We start from the raw sequence: 22,050 nt of genomic DNA, 5'->3' as shown, positions 1-22,050 counted from the left end.
TAGACTTGCATAGGATTGGTCTTAAGAGTCAGGGCTGAGAATGTTTTTCAGATGCCCCAAATGAGATCTGTCAGGATGACTCTTTGAGTGTAACATGTGGTCCTGATCCACAGATCTTGAGCCACTTAGATAGCTCTGATAATCACAGATCAGTCTGTGAGTTGACTGTGAGTAGTGTTAGTAGATTAACTGTGAAATATCCCCTGGTAAATATTTGAAATATTTGAAATATCCCCTGGTAAAGCTTTCCTTCAAAAATACGACTTCAGAATCCAAGTGGGTTATTCTTACATTTGAATGTTTGTTCATGTACGACACTATCTGTGTACAGAAAAGTACTGCAGAAGAGAAAAATGCCTGTGCCAGTTTTGTGAATACAAGATCCACTGAATTAATAATGTAATAAGCTTCTTTTTTAAAAAAAATTGGCCGTGTATGTATTAGTAACACTTCACATAGAGTCTTCTACGTGCATAGGACTGCCAAGTGACTTGCAGAAAAATGTCCTGTTCCTTTTAATAGAAGCTTTTAATGTGTGGAAATTAAAGGCTGAAGCTTTTCATGGCATGGAGGTAAATAACATCGCCTTGTCTAAAAAAAAAAAAAAATCCAATTAAGCCTCCATTAAAGGGTCAAGCTAGCTGGCAACCCTATTTGTGAAATGAAGGGTTCTGGACTACATGACCCTGAAATCCTTTTAACTCTATAAACCTAAAAAGTTCAAAGTGACTAAGAGCCAGTAATTATTTTGCAGGAGGCAGAACTCCCACAATCTAGTGGGTTTAGCTTTGAAAGGATTTCATTAATAACAGCACTAGACTCAACTAGGACGTAATTGCGACAGGGGGCAGGGCAAATGGTGAGCTCCGAAGCTGGAGCATGCATGCCCTGGGTCGGCTGGGCTGCTGAGCCACACCCGGCCCTGATCTCGTGATGTGCACGAGATGAAAAAAGGTGGAGCACGCTCCCTATATATTAGTCAGCATGCAGTTGCTCTGGCCTCTTTCAATGCCTGGAGCAAAACTGACCCATCCTCCCTAATTTTTAAGGGTTGGGTGAGCTGCTTTTCGTTGCAGCCCTGGCAGTTTGGGCAGAGGAGCACATCCTTGTGGGAAGGCCGAGCTCAGCGATGGGCCTACTCGCGGTTGGGGGCCTCCTTAAGAGGCTTGGGGTGGGGCAGGTTCATGGCGCATGCCACGGAGGCCTCTGCAATTCTAGCCTGACACCCCAGCAGTTAGAGGGGTCACAAAGGGCAGGCGCTCCGGTGGCCCTATACCTTTCTGTCCTCCCCAATAGGAATTGGGGTTGTTGCCAGTTTTTTTGTAGACCTGTAGGTGTGATTATGGATTCCCACTGTGTGTGAATTTATCTGCAGAATGTTAGGCATTGCTTCAAATTGTTTCTGGGTGTAGGACCTTGCTAAATCTCTTTAAAAAAAACAAATTTCATGTGTTCCAAACTCACTGTCAGAATTTTATTATATTTTTATCCTGATCTTCGCTAGATCTTGAAGTGGCATATACAGTTTATCCTTGAAATGGCATCTGAGTTCAAGTTAGGCTGAAAGAGACTTACTGACCCAAGGGTACCCAGTCAGCTTCTGACTGCAAGTGGAATTTAGCCCAGGATCCAGAATTCATGGTGTAACCAATGAACCACATTGGCTCTCCAGTTAATTGTGAGAGAATTAATTGAGATAACTAAAATGTTCAAAAATGAGTCTTATTTTTAAAGAATACATTACGCCTTTTGTACTGATTTAATAAATCATACTGTGATTCAGACAGTAACTTCTAATACTATTTGATGGTGCCCTTCAAAATAATCATGATTCTGTGTCAAAGTGATTGACGTTATGTTTTCAGCCAAATGATTCCTGTGGGATGTTTTTGACTTGTTCTCTGTGACTGGTTGTGTGGAATTCCCTCAGAGAGAGGAGGAAATGATCTATTGCAGACTTACAAATTTTAAACTGAGGCCTCTATGTATGGCCATTCAATTAAAAAAAAACCAATACATGTGGGGGTGGAACATTTTCTACCACTTTCTGTGCTGTATAAAAGCAAGTTTTAACAATTTAAAGCTTATGCATACAACTGTTCACATAAGCAGTGAATAAAAAGGCTCAATTTTTGTGTGGCACATCTGTGAAATTTGTGGTGACCTATAATCAGCAGTCCTGTTCATGAAAATTACACTGAATCACTTTGAAGAAAATTTAGTTTTCAGCGTTGTTAATGGAGTTTTCCTCTGCGCATTTGCATTGCAATATTGACTTGGCTCTGATTATGTCACATCGACTGTGATTGTGACATCTTTTTTGGGTTATGAAAGAATCTAATGGAAGTTTTTATGTAAGAAGGATTAAAAAATCTCTAAACTGGTGGCTAAACTGAAAAGCGTTTTTCTATTGGACTGTTCTGAAATGCAAATTTGAAAGGCATTGAATGAATATTACACAACTGTTTCCCATCCTGCAGGCAATTCACTGGCTGCACATCAGTTATTAGGGTCAATTTAAGGTATTAGCTGTCACATACAAAGCCGTTCATGGCCTTGGACTTTCATATCTGCAAGATCCCCTCTTCCCCTATGCTCTACCATGACAGCTTCACTCATTGAAGCATGCTCCTCTGCAGGTACCAACCTGTAAATGGGTACAATTAACAATGGCCTATTCATGTGCCTTCCTCATTGTGGGTCTCACTTTGTGGAATGGCCTGCCTGAGGAAGACAGGAAAGTTCCTACTCACCTGGCTTTCCACAAATTATGCAAAACTGAACTAATCAAGAGGATTTTTCTACACAGGCAACAGATTTGTACTAAATGATTCAACGTTACTTAGAAAAAGTATTAGAGATCAAGGTCTATACTGCTGTATATAGTTTGCTAAAACTAGGCTTCTACTATGGATTTTGCATAATTCAATGTGTTGCATTAAGACTTGTGCTTTGCTTCAGTTTGTGTGTTTAGTCTTCTGATTGGTTCTACAACCCTAATCCTATTGAATTGTATATTGAATGTCCCATCCATCGATTCCTTTGACTCACTCTATGTAATCTTCCTCAAGCTCAAGTGAGAAAAGCAGAGTATGAATAATGTAAATAATAATAAATAGTGTGCTCACAAAACTGTGCGTTCTTACTTCTGCTTACTTCTGCCTACTAAATCTAAATTATTTCAATTAATTTGATCTTTGCATTACCCTTTTGCCTGCAACTCTAGATTTGCTGTTCTTCTTATCTGCTGTAAAAGCGGAAAGAAGAACAGGAGACATCCATCAGTTGTTCAGATTATTTCCTTTGATTTTATAAGCTTGTAAAAAGCATCTAACCTATAATGAGGGATAATTCTGTCTGAATGATCAGACAGACACGCTTTTAAAAAAGGAACATGAATCAATTGGAGCTTTCAAACTGCTTTCTTTTTAAAATTGTTATTGCCCTTTTCAAGATGATATCTTATATCTTTCTCCCAGCATGACTCTACTGTATGGACCAAAGAATATTTATAAAACTGTCTGTAGATAGAATACATGTTACTATAAAACTGGGAGAGTTCTATAAAACTGACACAAAAAAATGAGGACTGGAGTTTAAAGTTGAAAATATAAAAATAAATATCCGTACATATTATTATAGGTTCCCTCTGAATCTGGATTCCTGAGGTTCACATTTGTTCCCTCATTTGGAAGATTGCCAAGCCAATTTCATGTTGCAGATGCCACATCATTTCTTGTGAGTGTTTCTGAGGAACCTTTGGAGAAGAAAAATCAAGAAATTAAAAACACGGTAGGACATTGCTTTATTTATATTGCTTTATTTTGACTCTGATTTATAATGGATGAAAAAGTTTCTTTCTGCCAGTCTCCTAATATTTGGCTTTTCCCTGCTCTTTGCCTGTTGTTATTTGGCAGTTAAATTTAAGAACAGCTTGAAATGTAAGGTTGAGAACAGTGTGTAGAAACTGTGTGGCATAACTTCCTTCTGGTAGCAGAGAGAATATGCATTTTTGCAGGAGTGGGAGCCGGTTAAAATCAGCATCCACAACAAATAGAGTGTTGTTCTGGAACAGAACCAATACAAGGTCATTCAGCAAATGTCAAATTCACACTCCGAGACCCCAGAACAGATTCTAGATCCCTCAGGCAATGAAATGGTAGCCAACAGGGTTACTAACCTCCAGGTTGGGCTAGGACCATGGTGGCGAACTTTTGGCACTCCAGATGTTATGGACTACAATTCCCATCAGCCCCTTCCAGCATGGCCAATTGGCCATGCTGGAAGGGGCTGATGGGAATTGTAGTCCATAACATCTGGAGTGCCAAAGGTTCGCCACCACTGAGCTAGGAGTTCTCCTGGAATTACAGCTGGTCTCCAGATTACAGAGTTCAAATCCCCTGGAGAAAATGGCTGCTTTGGATGTCGTCTCTATAGAATTATACCCTGCTGAGGTCCCTCCCATCCAAAAACCCACCTCCTCAGGAATTTCCCCACACAAAGTTGGCAACCCTTTTAAGCTAGTAATAAGAGTTAAAATAGAAAACAGTCATAGACATGTACTTTGATGAACAGGATTTGAGAAGCAGCGTTCAGGGCAGTTGCTGGTACAGAAAGGTTTCAGTCAGAAAGAAATATGTACATTAAAACTGAGATGTTCTGAAGCCAATCACAAACCACAAAACATGGTATTGGAAGTATAGGAGCAAGAAAAGGAGGGCTGCACCAAGAATGGAGGAGAAAACAAAAGACAATTGGTGCAGTGATACAATTAAAATTCTGAGACCTTTATGCATTTCACATGCTTTATCAAAGGAAATCTGTAAAATACCATCCTCTGAACAGTTGTCCCAGTGACTCTGTGCTAAGGGAAGTGTTATGACTATGCTATTTTACAGATTCCCCTGATGAAGTTTATACAAAATACATAAAAGGTTTCAGAATGGAATTAAAATTAGTTCTTCCACTGTACCAATCCCCTTTTAAAGTTCAAGGTTCAACCATGCTCTAAATATAGCATGTAAACCAGCTTTTATACCTTAAATATTCTGCAAGTTTCCATGTGGATTAAGCATAAATGCCTTTCCAGTCATATCTAGAGTTTTAAAATCCTGGCTGACCTGATTTTCTGAAGTGACTGAGTTTTTATGAAAAATTAATAGTCGATATCCAAGTGCAGCATTCCAAAGACTTAAACAAACTTTTCTTAAAGTGGGGGGAGGGGTGCATGGTCACCACCATTCTACTGCAGCCCACTGAATGCCCCCACATTTTGTTTCTGAGGTCAGTAGACCCTCAGGAACAACACAAGGGCCATAGCAAGGGACCAGAGTGGCAGGAAGCAATCAGCAGAAATTGGTATCCCAGCTTAAAACACAAACACACTTATATGCCCTTAAGTCTTTGGAAGATGATTGGACATAGACCAACGCTTATTTGTAAGCAAGTAAATATTTGTATGTGTAAAGCGCCATCAATTTGCAGTGGATTTCACAGCAACCCTGTAGGGGTTTCAACACCAAAGACTAACAGAAGTGGTTTTCCATTGCCTTCCTCTGCACAGCAATCCTGGCATTCCTGAGTGGTCTTGTGATTGCTATTTTTATGCAATCTAATTTGTGACAACTAGGAGAATAATATACATACCTTATATACTCGTGTATAAGTCGACTCGCATATAAGTTGAGGCACCTAATTTTACCACAAAAAACTGGGAAAACTTATTGACTCTCATATAAGTTGAGGGCGGGAAATGCAGCAGCTACTGGTAAATTTCAAAAGTAAAAATAGATACCAATAAAATTACATTAATTGAGGCATCGGAAGGTTAAATGTTTTTTAATATTTATTTCAAAGAAAAACAGTAAACTAGCTCTGTAAGTGGAAAAGAGGGTCAACAAAAACAATATGGTCTCAACAATAACTTTAAAAGTACAATCAGCAACCAAGCTAAAACATAAGAGTTAAAATCATTCAAAACTGGATTTTTGGTCAAGGGAGGAATGTTTATGTTAGCAGTTTCAGAGTATCTTTAGGATACCCTCCTGATGATACCACCCAGGTTTGGTGAAGTTTGGTTCAAGGGGTCCAAAGTTATGGACCCTCAAAATGTAGCCCCATCTACTATTAGCTCCCATTGGAAACAATGGGGGGATGGGGGCACCCCTTTTTGGGGTTTATAACTTTGGATCCCTGAACCAAACGTTACCAAACTTGGGTGGTATCATCAGGAGAATCTCCTGAAAAATCCCTGAATTTTTGGTACCTCTAGCCCAGGGGTAGGGAACCTGCGGCTCTCCAGATGTTCAGGAACTACAATTCCCATCAGCCCCTACCAGCATGGCCAATTGGCCATGCTGATAGAGGCTGATGGGAATTGTAGTTCCTGAACATCTGGAGAGCCGCAGGTTCCCTACCCCTGCTCTAGCCTAAAAACTGCGCCCCTTGGCGAACTGACAAAATAAAAACCCTAAAATATTTTTTAAAATACACCTCACTCGCGTATAAGTTGAGGGGGGGCTTTTTCAACACAAAAAATGTGCTGAAAAATTCAACTTATATGCGAGTATATACGGTAAGTAGCATGATGTGCACAGCAACTCATGGCTATTGCTGGCATCTAACAAGTTAAGGACCAAAAACTTAGAACACCAACAAGTGATTCATTGTAAGACCACAATTCTGCTTTGTTTAAAATGCTTACCCTTCTATATATAGTCAAGCTCCTCAACTGTAATCCCTTTTGTTTAGGGTGCTCAGAGAATGTTGTAGTTTGAAGCCTTTTGTTCCTTCAATAATATGAAGCCTTGCCCCAGATTTGTCTCTCTTTTAATCATGGGAACTACTGTTTGATTTCAAGTATCCCACAGCCAGAAATGGTTCTCAGTTCTGGCTAGTCTGCTTGACTGCACCTGCCTCCTCCTGGTTTCTGTATCACTGTTAATATCATGTGATTTATTTCTTCTCTTCATCTGCCTTGTAAAACTAGAAGGGGCAAACCTCTTCCCTTGTACTGGACCTTAGGCACTAGATAATGTGGTGCTGGAAGTACGTACATATTAAGAGTAGAAACAGTATGATTAAATTATTAAACAATAAAGCCAAGAACTCACTTTTTTTTCTGAGGCCTGAGATCTTGAACATGCTTTTCTGTAAGCTCAGTTCGTAGTATGTCCAAGTTCTTCTTGATTAGACAGACAATAGAATTTATCCTCATTTTTTTTAAACAGACTGAACTAGTTGCTGAAGGTCAGACCATAGAAAGTGGACCCAAGAGAAAGAGCGAAGCCTCTGGATGTACAAAGGATAACCAAAAAAATTTACAACCACCAGAGTGTAAAGCGAGCAAAAGAAAAATGGACAAAGATGATCTTTTCCAAGCTGATTTTGTCTTTGTTACGGACTCAGATGAAGACAAAATGGCAATGGCAAGCAATGGCTATGGTCATGCACGAGCTCATATTTTAGACACATCCTGTACATCTACAAGTAGCAAGTCAAGAGGGAATACATCAAAACCATCAGACACTGAACTTTCCGACAGTTCTGCCAGTCAACAGAAACAATGCCAGGTATTGTGTTTCTAAATGATTTTGTGTGTGATAGAAAGAATGTTCTCTTCATATTCATTTGCATTATTTTTATTTAAAATGTTTCTCTCACACTCTGTTATGATTAATAGCACATTTTTTTGTTTTATAGCTGAGAAAAATTATATCAAATTGAGGGTGGTGTGTAGGAAAAATGTCACAGGGGATAGGCCATAACAAAATATACTTGTTAAATATTTACATTTTCACTGGGAATTAATAGTTCTGAAAAACAGATGTTGAATAATTGATAGCTCCATAAAGGCTGAAGCAACATTATGCCAGACTAGATGTTCTATTAAATCTTCACACATTACAACATTTCTAGATAGGTATTTCCATGCAGCATAACAAACTGTATAAATTCCCTACAATTATGGAGTGAGGTGCTTATGAACGGTATGCAATCAAAAGTATTCTTTAAAATAATATGGGTGAATCATTTATATGGCTGGTAGCTTGTGGAATTCAGACAAGTGCATTCTTATCCTAATAATAGCTGCAAGACAGAAGCTATGCTCAAATAACAGAAGTAATCTTCATGAAATCCACAGGCCTACCATTTTGCTTTCATCAGTTTCAGCTTTCCCATTATCCACATAGATCAGTTAAGGTTCAGCAGTTGAGAAAATTGTATGTTTCTGCTTAGAATATAGCCCTATACAAATACTAGAATTATCAATTCATTTTTATGCACCACCTTTGTCAAAAACATTATTTTGTGCATTATTGAACATGGTACTTTGATACAAGAGCATTTATGCCAAAATGTGTTTTTACTTTCAAATGGATGGGGGAGCAGGACTAGCTAGGCACAAGGACCCAGGTGGAGCATTCTACAGCAAAGAAGGTCTAGCATGCTTTTTTCTGTGGTATACAATCTACTGACATCTTTATTTGAAACAGAGTATAATTCTCATAAGCTACCCTCCAGGCAATATTCCTCAAGGGTATTGTGCAAATTATTCATACAGAAATATATCTATTGTAAAGAAAGTTTTTCCCCCTTTTTCTTCCTGTTTATTCACTTACAGTTGCAAAGAGTGGGGCCCAGGAAAGAAAACGCCTCCCAGTGATGGGCTTATCCAAAAGCAATTTCCCTTAGGAAAACTTGTCAACTGAGATATAAGGTGGCTGGCACAGGGCAGCAGTGGATTATGTTTTCCACTAGTCAAATGCTCCATGGTCTGCACAAGACTATCTTCACACTGTTATAAAAGAACATTTTTAGGGAACTCATCTTGTCAGCGTCAGAGTCTTTTCTCTTGCCCACCATCCATCTTACAATATATAGTTGGCTAAGTATTCAAATGTCCAATGATGAACCCTCAGCCAATTGCTGTGCAGGATGCAAAGGAACCCAAGCACTGTAGGTCCTGCATGCCCATTGGCCATTGCTGGGCCCAAGGAGCAGCTGCTACACTGGCTGAGCTCAGGCCTCTGCCCCTTCCCCCTCCCACCCCCACGAAATGAAGCCAGACCAGTGGAGAGCCCGGCAAAGTTCCCCTACCCCTCCCATCCCCCAAATTGAAGCCGGGCTGCGGAGGGCCTGGCAAAGCCCCCCTTCCACCCCTGAAGTGAAGCCAGGCTGTAGAGGACCTTGCAAAGCCCGCCACACCCTCCCACCCCAACCATCTCAATTCCACCCTCCCCTCACCCCTAGCCACACCATTAAACCCTCCCCACCCCAAAACTAACCTTGCCACCCTCCCCCACCCTCCCCCACAACTTTCAACTTCACTCCAACCTTCATATTTCCACCCTCCCCACCCCAATAGTTACTTTCAACCCCTCCCACAAGCCACACCTTGGTCAGGGGACATTCTCCCATTTCCAATAGAAAAACTGCATTAGATACACAATTAGGAACTTTCAGAATTGCCCTTAGAAATCTGACCTGAAGTCTATCAATCTGCCAAGATGCTCCGCTTATCCAAACTGCAGTGGCATATAGCAGTTTATCTAAGGCCCTTTCCCCACTTACCTTAAGCCCCGCGCTACTCTCCTAAAGTAGCACGGGGTCCTGCTGCACTCCCCACTTCAGGGGTGGCAAGAACGCAGCTGCCCCAACGCTGCCTCTCTCGCGCCCCCTCAGCGCGCGTAATTCCTGGTGCCTTTTCAAATGGTGCCTTTTGATGACCCCGCGCAGAGCGCAGGGTCGTGGGGAAGCCGGGGCGCGTGCCAGGAATTGCGCGCACTGGGAATTGCACATCAACCCTCCAACAAGGGTAAGTGGGGAAAGGGCCTAAGTTGAGAATGTGGACTCTCAAAGAAGAAATCAGTATAGCAAGTCCTCCGCTTAGTTCAGTGGTGGTGAACCTTTGGCACTCCAGATGTTATGGACTACAATTCCCATCAGCCCCTGCCAGCATGGCCAATTGGCAGGGGTTGATGGGAATTGTAGTCCATAACATCTGGAGTGCCAAAGGTTCGCCACCATGGGCTTAGTTTACCTTTGTTTTTAGAATGAACAGCATTTAACTAAAATGTTATAAAATCAGATAGCTCAATATTCTCTGTAGACCAAATTTTCCTGAAGAACTATAATGTCAAAGTTTGTGACATAACACAAAAAGGCGCTGTCAGCTCTTATTGGTCCCACCAGTGATGTTCCAAGATATTATTTTCAAAGGGCCATTTACAACCCTAAATTGATGTCAATCTGCCAAGCTGATCAAATCCAATGTGTTGTGTTCATCTCTAAAAATACAGTTATTAACACTATGCGTGGTCAGTTGTGGCTCAGGAGGCGTTGGATGGCTGGCTGCTTCAGCTTCTGTCATAGGGTTATGTGTTAGAGCACTGGAAAGGATCTTATTTGCCTTACTTGTAAAACACAGTGATTCTGTTACCAGAGAGGATGTATTTAAGTCAAGTGGCTGCACTAAAGTAGACCCAGCTGTATTTCTTCTGTGTGAACCATTTAATTGTTCCTCTACTATAGCAAACTCATTTAACCTTTGGTCTGGAATGGTCTTAGTATGGCTGGGATTTATGCCACTTGTTTCACTGGATTGGTCTCCCTGCCCTTTTCTAACCCTTTTGGGGTACTATCTAGCTCTTCAATCACTAGAGCAGAGACTGGGGGATATTACATAAGCAGATCTTTGGTCCCATTCCCATATAGTTTGCTCCCTGGCTTTTTTTCATATAAACTATATGGCACCCTATCTTTGCACTAATTATTTTATAATCTTGCCTGTTTTGCATTATCATATTCTTTTTACAAAAGCAAGGTTAAATTTATTCCCTTCTGAATACCTGAGAGGTAGGTTCAAAGATGTTCTTTTCTTGCTTAGAGTTGTCCCTGTAACTCTCAGGACATGGAAACTCTCCAACATATTTTTTAGATAGTAAGTTGTACCATCATGAGCATCGTTTAAGGAATTTTTCCCCCTATTGTCGAACCTTAGAGGAAGCTGAGCTCAGTCCTGTGTCTACTTTCTGTTTAGAAGATATAAGTGACAGGATTTATTTGGAGGCAAATTTTTTGGCAGATGTAGTCAGATTGACAAACTGGAGAACCTCAGATGCTGATTAAATGGTGATTTAAATTGTTTGTTTTAATACTTTGTCTCTTCTTCAAATTTATATTTTATTTGCTGTTTTGCTATTCAACTCTATTGTATTTTTCAATTTGTACATGATTATTTTTACTGGCTTGGGTCAGTAGACCATAATAAATAAATGAAAGTACATGAATAAAGTTAGTTTTACCTGTGTGGGAAATGCAGCAAAAGGCAGACAACACAGAGTATCTCAAGTGGCAGAAAATGGCAGACGCAACACAAATGAAAGTGAGAGCTTCTAAATCAGTTTCCTGCACTCCACACAGCAAGCAGGAAATAGTTCTAAAACATTGTCAGGGGAAAAGTTGCAAATGTAGCAGTTTTCAGAATAAAATATTTGGAGGAAGAATAAAACGTTTCCCAAACCTTTTGAGGAGAAAGCTGCACAGACAGCCTGCAGGAAATGTTTTATTTGCCAATCTCAAAACATTTGATTTGTGTTGTGTGGAATGGCTTCCAAAAGACAGCTATGCCAGTCATTTGTCAGCACACCTAGGGAATTGCTGGGGGATATTGGTTCCTACAGAGCTTTCTGGAAACCAATTGGATCTACAGGTGAGCATAAACATGCACAATGCCTATGCAAGAGGGGCTGGATAGCCTTTCACATTCCTTTATTTGGGGATAGTAATACCTACCTATTCTAGTTTGCCTGTAGTCTGAACATATATACGTGGACACAGTGGACCTCTGAAGAAAATGATGGTCTGAATAAGAGTACATGTGAAGTGCTCCTGGGGCTTTTCCTCACTGGGAGCATATGAAGTGAAACACTGAGTGAGAAGGAGCATTAATCATCCTCTCACCTATTTGTGAGGAGACAGATTTGATAGGTGCACCTTTCCATGCCTCTGCTAGGGACCTGCAGCCTCTGAAACCATGAGGTAAAATCAACCTATAAAAATCAACCTTTCCCATTTTTATCTTTATCCTTTTTATCTTTTTTCTCATTTCCTTCTTTATTATATGGACTTTACTAAAAGGACTCCACATGGACTTCCCTTTAATATTTGATGGCACAACTGTGAAAAGTGGAAAGTGGTGGATACAGCTGAAACATTGGGAATTTTACCTAGAATGTCCTATGATTTATAACTGTGCCTTAGTAATGCCATCAAGGAATTAAGCAGGGAGGCAAGATAATAAATCTCCCATTCCTATTAAGTTGGAGCTGCAGAGGAAAAGAACTAAGAAATGTCTTCAGTGGCATCTGCCACTGTGTTTGCCCAGCAGATTTTATGAAGTTTAAATAACTACAAAAACCAATATTCTCTGTGGCCTGTCTGATTAGGACACATATTTTGAATATTTGAGATTCTGCTGAAATCCTTAGATGTTTGGGGCTGGCAAAAGACAGAATAGCTGGATTTTATAATATACCTGGACCATCTCTCCTACAGCAAATAGACTGGTGCTGCTTTTTAAATCTACTGCAGCCATTTTTATACTACCTCAGCAAATAATAAAAAAGGAGCCGTGGTTTACATAACCAATTTACCCATGAATGTTATAGAAAAACTAAGAGGCTCTGAAGGAATATATATTATTTTGAGGATCAGTCTCCCAGAAGGCAAATTTTACATACTACAGAACTTTTTTAATGATTTTTTTCCAATCCCTATTAGATTTTCCAAAGAGATAATGATCTTTGGTGTCATGAATGATGTAATGGTTAAAAAAAGCTAAAAAAAACCCCCTTCAAAATGTGTTTAGTTACATGGATATACATTCTTTTCTGACAGACACCAGACATATTCAATTACTGATATGTGCTGGATATCAAAAACCTTAGTTATCAATATAGATAGTGCAAAGATGCAACCAAAGCCTTTGCAGATCACAATATGTTAGTAGTAACTTGGCAACAGAACAAAGGCAGAAGGAGATGATAGTGATTAACTGATAACCTTTTATTACAAAAAGACACAGTAAAATGTAGAAAAGATATAAAAGAGTTTTTTTTAGATTAAAACAACACACAGCTGAAATCCCCAATGCAACTGTTTGGGATACCAGTAAGGCTTATACGAGACAATACTTAGTAGCCATAGCTTCAAAAAGAAAGAGAGAGAGAGAGAGAGAGAGAGAGAGAGAGAGAGAGAGAAAGAAAGAAAGAAAGAAAGAAAGAAAGAAAGAAAGAAAGAAAGAAAGAAAGAAAGAAAGAAAGAAAGTTGCACACAGGAGCAAACCAAGAACATAATGGAGATAATTCAAATGCTGGAGAAACAGCATAAAATTACCTTAGTAAAGCAACTTTACCTGTCATTAAACAATTAAGAAACCAATTAGATATGCTTGAAACTGGAGAAACAAGGATACTTAAAAATAAATTCTGGATAAAAATATAGCCTTGTTTGAGAAGTGAATGAGAAATATTCCATCGCTCTTTTTTTCTGTTTCTACAGTTTTGTACAGAGTACTAAGTGTGAACTGTTTGATTCAGCTTTCAGTTACTTCATTTTGTTAATGATTCCCTGATCCCACTAATGACAAGCACATTGATAAACACATTGCAAAAAAGCAGTCTTGATGTAATCTTATGTGAAATTGCATCACAATGCATTTTGTGTATCATTTTACCGATGAGGGAAAAGAAAATGCCAATGAACTGTAATCTGGAAAACTCTTCATATCTTTATATAAATAAAAACAAAATGAAGTTAACAAATAATTTATGCTCCTGGATATTAGAAAATTAGTTAGTTAGCAATCCACCATGATAGATAAATTAAGATGCATGTTATATTTTAAAAGCACAGTGGTTACTAACAAATGTCATGAATTTGGAAGTCAGGTGCATACTTTTAACAGTATCACAGATTCTGCTGTACTTTAACATTTCTTTTTCTTTGTTTCTCTCCAGTTAACTTCTCCTCTGTCTACCTCTGGTCATCTTTCCCATAAATCACCTGTTGTCAATTCACTTTCTCCAACTAACCTAAAAATTGAACCTGATCTGGCTTCTACTGTTCATCAAGCCTCTTCTGTACAAGAATCCCACAGCCAATGGCAGTCTGCAAATGGATCCACTACGCATCAGTCCTCTACTTATTTACAGTCCACTGCTTCTTTCAGTGTCCCAGTTTCCATATTGAAAAGACCCCTTTTCCCATTTAACAGCCTTTCAGACAGTGTTCAGTCACCCTGTGACATCCAAGCTAGCAATCTTCAGAAAATGGCTGAATCCACCACTTCTTCTCTACCAAGCAAATATCTGCCTCCCACTTCCCAGATTTCCAGTTCATCAGATACTCTTCCAAGCTCATCCCCTCACACCCTGTCTCCTCCTCCCTCCAAAAGATTTAATACATTGGCTTCACTTCCAATCCAAATAACAACACACTTATTATCTCCTAGTCCAAAGCCTCTTTCTTCCCCATTTCATGGTTCCTCCTCAGCTATAAGTAGTGTAAACAATCTCTACAGCCAAATACCTTCCAAGGAAAAGTCTGAAATTAGATCCACTCTACCAACTAGGCTGTCTGTTTTGACTGCTATTCTGAAGTCTGGATCTTCTCCAAAGAGACCCTTTTCTCCTGCATCTTGTCCTGCCACATTTTCTCCCAGTTCACTAGGCTCTTCAACACTCACAATAGACCAGAAATGTAAAACAACACCTTCAACTCCCAAAAAATTGCCTTCAAATTATTCTGTGTGGTCTGATAAATCAGGCCAAGATGAATATGTCCTTTCAGTGTTTACTAATGTACCAAATCACATGACTTCAAAGTCCAGTCCTACTTTTCGAGCCAGATCTACATCCCCTAAAAGTTATCTTGATGCTGACCTTCCTCCTGAGAAATTACGTCCTTTATCCCCCACCATTTCTACCTACAGAAAAACAGTTGTCTCTCCACTATTGCATCCAACGATATGCAATTCTTTGCCTCCTCATGTCCCAAGAAACACTTCTCAAATTACTTCAAAGGGGGCACATTCTCCTGCTCACAGAAACCGAGGGCCTGAAAAGTCCAAAAAGGTTCATACTTACTCTCCCACCTTTACCACCAAGTCTTATCCAGTATCTACCCCTGCTAATAGCCAACAGGGCATGTTTTCAACCCCTTCAGAAAAACACTCTCCTCTCTCTCTGAACTTTTTGCAGCCTTCTTGTAAATCAAAATTGCCACAAGTTTCTGCAAAGAATCTAAAAAGCCATTCACCAGTTCCTTCCCCACACTGGCCTTTATCTCTTAAAGATTCTACTTCATCTATTTCTACAGACGATAGTGTTAGTACCCCTTCAATACAAATTAATTCCTCCTCCATTCATGCAAGCTACAGAGCTTGCCCCTCATTTTCAAGACCTAGGGCACCATTAATGCAATCTAGATCACCTACCAGGGTCCGTTCACCATGTTCACTGCTGTCATCATCCAGGGAATTGACTTCACCCCTGCCTTCTGACTCTAAGGTTACCCAGGTACTCTACTTGTTTGCTAACTTATGTTCTTTTATTTCTCCTTCCATGCATCTGTTCATGAAGTGGTGCATTTTTAGTTTCGGTCAGTAAAGAAAGGGGGGAAACCTATGAAAGCATGACTATACCTGTTTAAAACGGGGGTGCTCCAGTGTATTCAGGAGCCCCTCTGTCCAGAATGGCTTTCCCATTGATTTCAGGCATGCCTTCAGTTAAATTACTGGGGATTCTAATAGATGCATCTGAGTACCCATGGTTAACATTGTGTGCTAGATTGTTTTAAAAGTTTTAGCCAAATCACTTAACATGAAAATCATGCCTGAGGAGCTTTGAAAACACAAGCCTTTAACTACACTCAATTCAGGCAAACTAAGGCCATTTCCGCACGGCCGTCGAGGCGCCTCCACGCCGGCAAGAATTCTGCTGGCGTGGAGGCGGAGGCCATTCGCATGCAAGCATGCGGGCGGCCTCCGGAGAGGCCGGCAGACGGCGAGCAGCTCCCGCGATGGAGACAGCCTGTACATTCCCTCACCTTGTCCTGTCTTCCCGGCCTGCTGGCCGTCGAAGCCCCGCTTCACGCTGCCCTCCGACCTCCAGGGGTCGGGTGGAGGACAGCGATGCATGGGCTTCGAAGCAACGGGCAACAGCAGGCCGCACGACGGGGACAAGGTGAGTGGGACGGAAATATGCGTGTTCCCGGCGGTGCTGTTCGCACCGCGCCGCCGGGAACACGCTGTCGGGGGAAAAACAACCCTTTAAAGGGTTGTTTTTCAGGGCGGCCTGACGCCGCCCTGGGGGAGGGGGAGCGACGCCAGGTCGGCGCTGCTGCTTAGCAGCAGCGCCGCCTGTGCAAATGGCTCCCTGGGGACGGCCTTTATCCCGTCCCCAGGGCGCCATTAAAGGGCCGTGTGGAAACGGCTTTAGACTGTAGGGGTGCTTTTTCATTTAAAAAAGTATTAATATCATGACCTATATTTGTTAGTTAGAAAAAAGAACTAAGATAGAGGCAACTTCTGTATTTGGAAAATATTATTTTGTGTTTGTATCTGAGTTTTTTGAAGCACATAGTATGGCAGCTACAGTCCTGCATTTCAGACCCATTGATTGAAGTATGTTTTAAGATCTGTTAAGAATGGGAGGGTTTGCAGACCACGTTAATGAATAACAATTACTGCTGCTGTGGATTGCTTTGTGGTTGGGTGCATTGAAATTATTCTAATTATATAATATATTCAATATAAAGTGCTGGAATTAGTTGTAAATATTTACATAGAGTCAGTTCTCCTATAAAACTCCTTTTTTTGTGCTTGTGTCTTCCGCTTGTAAAAGCACTCCAACCAGTGGTGGGATCCAAAAATTTTAATAACAGGTTCCGATGGTGGTGGGATTCAAAGAGTGGCGCCGCTGCACACATGCACCTCCAGTCCCTATTGGGCAGGGAGGTTGCTTTAGTAACCCCTTCTCGGCACTCAGAAAAAATTAGTAATCACTTCTAGAGAAGTGGTGAGAACTGGTTGGATCCCACCTCTGATTCCAACCCCTGGCAAGTACACATTTTGTTAAATATTACTGATAATATTTGCTGTTCATGCTGAATCTTTCCCATTGTTTAAGGAATGTGGAACTGGGCATGATGGTATACAATTTGCGCATATTTTAATAGATTCTGTAGAAACAAGGACAGGAATTATTCTCACATACATAATGTACACTATAAATGCTATACCGAGCTCTCTCCTGTAGCTATATATGTCTCAGGGGTAGGGAACCTGCGGCTCTCCAGATGTTCAGGAACTACAATTCCCATCAGCCCCTTTCAGCATGGCCAATTGGCCATGCTGGCAGGGGCTGATGTGAATTGTAGTTCCTGAACATCTGGAGAGCCGCAGGTTCCCTACCCCAGGTCTATATAAAGCTTCCTTGTGTTGAGTCATACCATTAGACCAGTGATGGCGAACCTTTTCGAGGCCGAGTGACCAACTGCAACCCAAAACCCACTTATTTATTGCAAATTTAACCTAAATACTGAGATTTTAGTTTATACTGGGGCGCACGTTACTCAAGAATAAGCTTGGTGGTAGTCGGTGGCTTTGCTTTGAAGCAACCGTGCAACTCTTCCAACGGGTGAATCACTACCCTAGGAGGGTTTACTCAGAAGCAAGCCCCATTGCCAGCAACCGAGCTTACTCCCAGGTAAAGGATCGCGCTTTGGTTCTTTGCATGAAAATCAGTGGGGTTTAACAGTGCTTAACAGGGTTACCTACACTGCTTCCCCAAAACTAGGGCTCACTCCGCACATGCAGAATAATGCACTTTGAAACTGCTTTCAGTGCTCTTTGAAGCTGTGCAGAATGGCAAAATCCACTTGCAAACAGTTGTGAAAGTGGTTTGAAAGCGCATTATTTTGCTTGTGCAGAAGGGGCCTAGGTCTTAGGTTTAATGCTAATAATCAAGCCCAGCGGCCCAGGCCAGCCTAGATGTGTGTGGGAGGGTGGGGGCAACTCAGTTTGCGCGTGCCCACAGAGAGAGCTCTGAGTGCCATTTCTGACACCTGTGCCATAGGTTCACCACCACTGCATTAGACCATTGAGCTCAGTAGTGTCTGTCCAAGGTTCTTGGGCACAGAGAGTTCTTTCTCAATATCTACAATGTGGTATCCATTGATGGAGATGCCAGTATTGAACCACTGACTTAATGTTCCATAATCCTGACACTATGTCACAGCCTCTGCCCAGATCTACATCTTCTAGGTGACTATAGAGCCTGGATTAGAACCTAGTGATCTAGGAACTTAAAACCCAGCCTCTTTGAAGGATAGTTCCAGTTGCCAACCTAGAGATAAAAGAAGGATGTGGAGGGGTGGCAGTTACAGTCATGTGACTTGTTGGCACACCAGTTTCAAAACAGCATGATGGAGTGTTACATTTTTAAAGTTACTTTTGCTTGCTTGTTGTGCACAGGGATAGTTAGTTAGTGAAAGGATTGTATGCAATGTGAAAGATTTGAATGTTGCCAGATATGTTCTGAAATTAAACAAACAAAGCTATAAAATCTATTGGGCAGATGTAATTTTCAGCAACAAATACTTTATGGACCATTGATTTGATATAAATTTCTTCATATTTTATTTTATTTACTATCAAGTCACAGATGACTTCTGGTGATCCCGTAGGATTTACAAGGCAAGAGACATTCAAAAATGGTTTGCCATTGCCTGCCTCCATGTTATATCCTTAGTATTTCTTGGAGGGCTCCCATTTGAATATTAGCCAGGTTGGAGGCTGAGAATGTGTGACTGGCCTATGGTCATCCAGCAAGTTTCCATGGCTGTCAGGATTTGAACTTGAATATTTTCTCCATTTAGTGGATCTAATATTTACATTGTTAAAGACTGAACATATGTGAGCATAGGACATACCAAACTGTCTTATACTGAATCAGACCATTGACCCATCAAAGTCAGTATTATCTATTCAGGCTAGCAGCAGCTGTCTAGGGGCTGAGGTTAGAGGTTTTGGAACAGGAACCTTCCTGGACAGACTTTCTATCCCAGCCAGCTGACTGGAGATTTGGCAGCAGGAAAGTTAGAGAACAAGAAAGAGATGACAAAGAGGAAAAGTGGGAAATAGGATGGAAAGGAGAATGGAGGTCAGTGTGGGGAGAATGAGATTTCTGTCCCCTACCTTGCAGGTAGAGGTGTAGCAAGGGGGCGTCCTCCGCCCCTGCCCCACCCCACCCCGCCCTGCCCCACCCCAGAACATCCCTGCCCCAGAACGCCCCTGCCACACCCCAACTCACCCCGGAACACCCTTATCACACCCCCACAGGGGCGCGTACCCAGTCCATCATGCCCCCCCCCCTACTCCCTTGGAGCTATGCCTCTGCTTGCAGGTCCTCAACCTGTTGTATTCTAAAGGTATAACAACAATACATTCGCCTGTCATGTAATTCCCTGTAATATTTGTAACATTTATAGTGAGACCAATGGGGTTTATTTTGTCACATTAATTTCTCTCCTTTTGGGTTCTGATTTGTAGCCACACAAGATCAAGGCAAGCTACAAGGCATTTGCAGCAATCCCGACAAACACATTGCTTCTGGAGCAGAAGGTCTGTCTTGTTCAAACCTTTGCAAACTTCACAGTTTAGTCAAGTTTATTTCGAAATAAGAATTATCTGATTTTTAACAGTAATACATCTAAAGCTGTAGGCTTTAGACTTAGTGCTGTCTTAGACATACAGAAACTTGTGACTTACCAAGATGAATGCTATGCACAAACCAGGATTGATTTAAATGTTGCCTGAGAGCTTATATGGCATGCATCTTGCCAAAAGCAGAAGGAACTTCATGATCAAGGAGGCTTCCTGCAAATTAAGTGGCTATTTCATTGATTTGATCTGTGTATATGCATTATGTGCAGTCACTCCCAATTTATGGCAACTCTGTGAGCTAATGACCTCCAAAACAGCCTTGCTCGGGTCTTGCAAACAGAGGGCCATGGCGTCCTTGATAGAGTCAATCCATCTCATATTGTGTCTTACTCTTGGAATGCTTCCTTGCACTTTCCTAGCTTTATTGTCTTTTCTTGTGAGAAGGTATTTCAGAAGTAAACTTGTCTGAAGATCTCACTGACTAGAATGTTATTAAAGATTTGCCATGGAGTCTGAGCAAGGAAGAGGGGATAGATGTAAGATTAGGTGTGGTTTATCTACGCACCTCGATATTTACCTTGGGCATGCTAGTCACCAGTCATACATTTTGGATATTCCTGTGTGAGAATGAGAAAGATGTTGGTTGTTCAGATCTGTAGAAGACTTTGTCTTTCAATCTCCATACCTTCAGCAGAATGGTGAGACAAGAACACTTTGGCAAGATGGGACCTATTTTCTCCACACTATTCCTGGTTCATCATACTGTCTAACCATTATCTAAGCTGGTGGAATGGAATCATTTTTCTATGATCTTTCTGCTAAAACTGAAATTGTTTGTTTTAATCATCAGCCCAGAGGTGAAACAGCTTGTACTTCTTTATCAATGTAGTATTTTTAAGATACTGCTCTTCCTCCAAGGAGCTCAGGGTGGCATCCTTCATTTTTCACTTCTCCATTTCATCCTGTGAGGTACATTAATCTGAGAACATGTGGCTGGCTCAAGTTCCATCAGCAAGCTTCCATGGCAGAGTAGAGATCTGAACCTGGGCCTTCCAGATCCAAGTCCAGTATTCTGCCACCAGACTATTTAAGAGGGTGAATTCATAGATGATACATGGATAAAATAATGTAGAAGAAGAAGAAGAGTTTGGATTTATATCTCCCCTTTCTCTCCTGTAGGAGATTCAAAGGGGTTTACAATCTCCTTGCCCTTCCCCCCTCACAACAAACACCCTGTGAGGTAGGTGGGGCTGAGAGAGGTCAGAAGAACTGTGACTAGCCCAAGGTCACCCAGCTGGCGTGTGTGGGGGTGCACAGGCTAATCTGAATTCCCCAGATAAGCCTCCACAGCTCAGGCGGCAGAGCTGGGAATCAAACCCAGTTCCTCCAGATTAGATACACGAGCTCTTAACCTCCCACTCCACTGCTGCTCCTACGCCACTCTTAACCTCCTACGCCACTGCTGTAAAGGTGTAATTATTCATCAAAAATTCATAGGAGGACAAAAGTAAAAAAAAAACACCACCCATATTATATACACATTTTTCTTTATATATACATATATAACCAACGTTTATAATCTGCATACTGAACAACTGGGTTAAACCATAGAATCAATTGTGTTGAATTCCATTAATTGTTGATGAAGGCCCATGTTCAGATCTCTACTCTGCTTTTTTTTAAACGGTGTAGATCTAGCCCTGGGGAAGGTCCCATCAGAGTGAAGGAACACTTCAAGATTTGCTCAATAGTGTGGTTATAGATCTGCCAATACGTAGGCAGTAGATTCCAAGACCACCAAGGGCCCCAATGCAAAGATTCCCTTTGGTTTCCCCTCTCACACCACCCAAGCCCAGCCCAAACACCATCTGAAAATAAATTACATGAGCCCCTAGAATTTTTTTTCCAAAGTCCACTTCCCATCTCAGCAGCCCTTGCTTTGTCAAACATTATGGTGTCCTAGCATGTAAACATGACTATGTTTTTCAGAGCAAAACTCTGCAATATTAATTTGAAATGGTTATGCATTTGTTTATCTTTTTTCCCATAAAGGAATTTTCCAAGAGTGATTTTGCAGGCATGCCGAGGAATTAAATTCGGATGACCTAGAAACTGCTGTGGCTTTAGAATCACTGTGTTCCATAGTAGATTATCCCCATTCACTGAAATATGTCTGCTTGATGAGGTCACAAGTAATTATATTTTAATAGAGTAACCCCCAGTTGACCCATTTCAATGACAGATGAGTCCATTGTATATTGTCATATAGTTTTTCGGCTATTTTTGTTGCCGTCCAACCTGGGTTTCTTTTGACTAAGTAT

At 41.1% G+C, this 22,050-nt stretch overlaps 2 protein-coding genes across 7 annotated transcripts in view; both read left to right on the top strand.

The window, feature by feature from the left end:
* LRRC1 (leucine rich repeat containing 1) overlaps nt 1-22,050 on the top strand; it is a 462,254-nt gene that overhangs the window by 139,486 nt on the left and 300,718 nt on the right. The window lies entirely within an intron of this gene.
* Nucleotides 1-22,050, top strand: part of LOC125432917 (muscular LMNA interacting protein) — a 68,457-nt gene that overhangs the window by 18,964 nt on the left and 27,443 nt on the right. For 4 of the 6 annotated variants that reach the window (XM_048497086.1, XM_048497075.1, XM_048497058.1 and 1 more), the window contains exons 3-6: nt 3,643-3,792; nt 7,230-7,571; nt 14,022-15,581; nt 19,616-19,687. In XM_048497086.1, coding sequence (XP_048353043.1) covers nt 3,643-3,792; nt 7,230-7,571; nt 14,022-15,581; nt 19,616-19,687 — 2,124 coding nt within the window. The remainder of the gene's footprint in view (nt 1-3,642; nt 3,793-7,229; nt 7,572-14,021; nt 15,582-19,615; nt 19,688-22,050) is intronic. The other 2 variants (XM_048497097.1, XM_048497106.1) reach the window with 2 other exon arrangements.

This window comes from Sphaerodactylus townsendi, linkage group LG01 (assembly GCF_021028975.2).
Source record: "Sphaerodactylus townsendi isolate TG3544 linkage group LG01, MPM_Stown_v2.3, whole genome shotgun sequence".
In the NCBI taxonomy this organism is placed as follows: Eukaryota; Metazoa; Chordata; class Lepidosauria; order Squamata; family Sphaerodactylidae; genus Sphaerodactylus; species Sphaerodactylus townsendi.
Note: the sequence above shows the minus strand (reverse complement) of the source record. Positions and strands in the feature narration are given on the sequence as shown.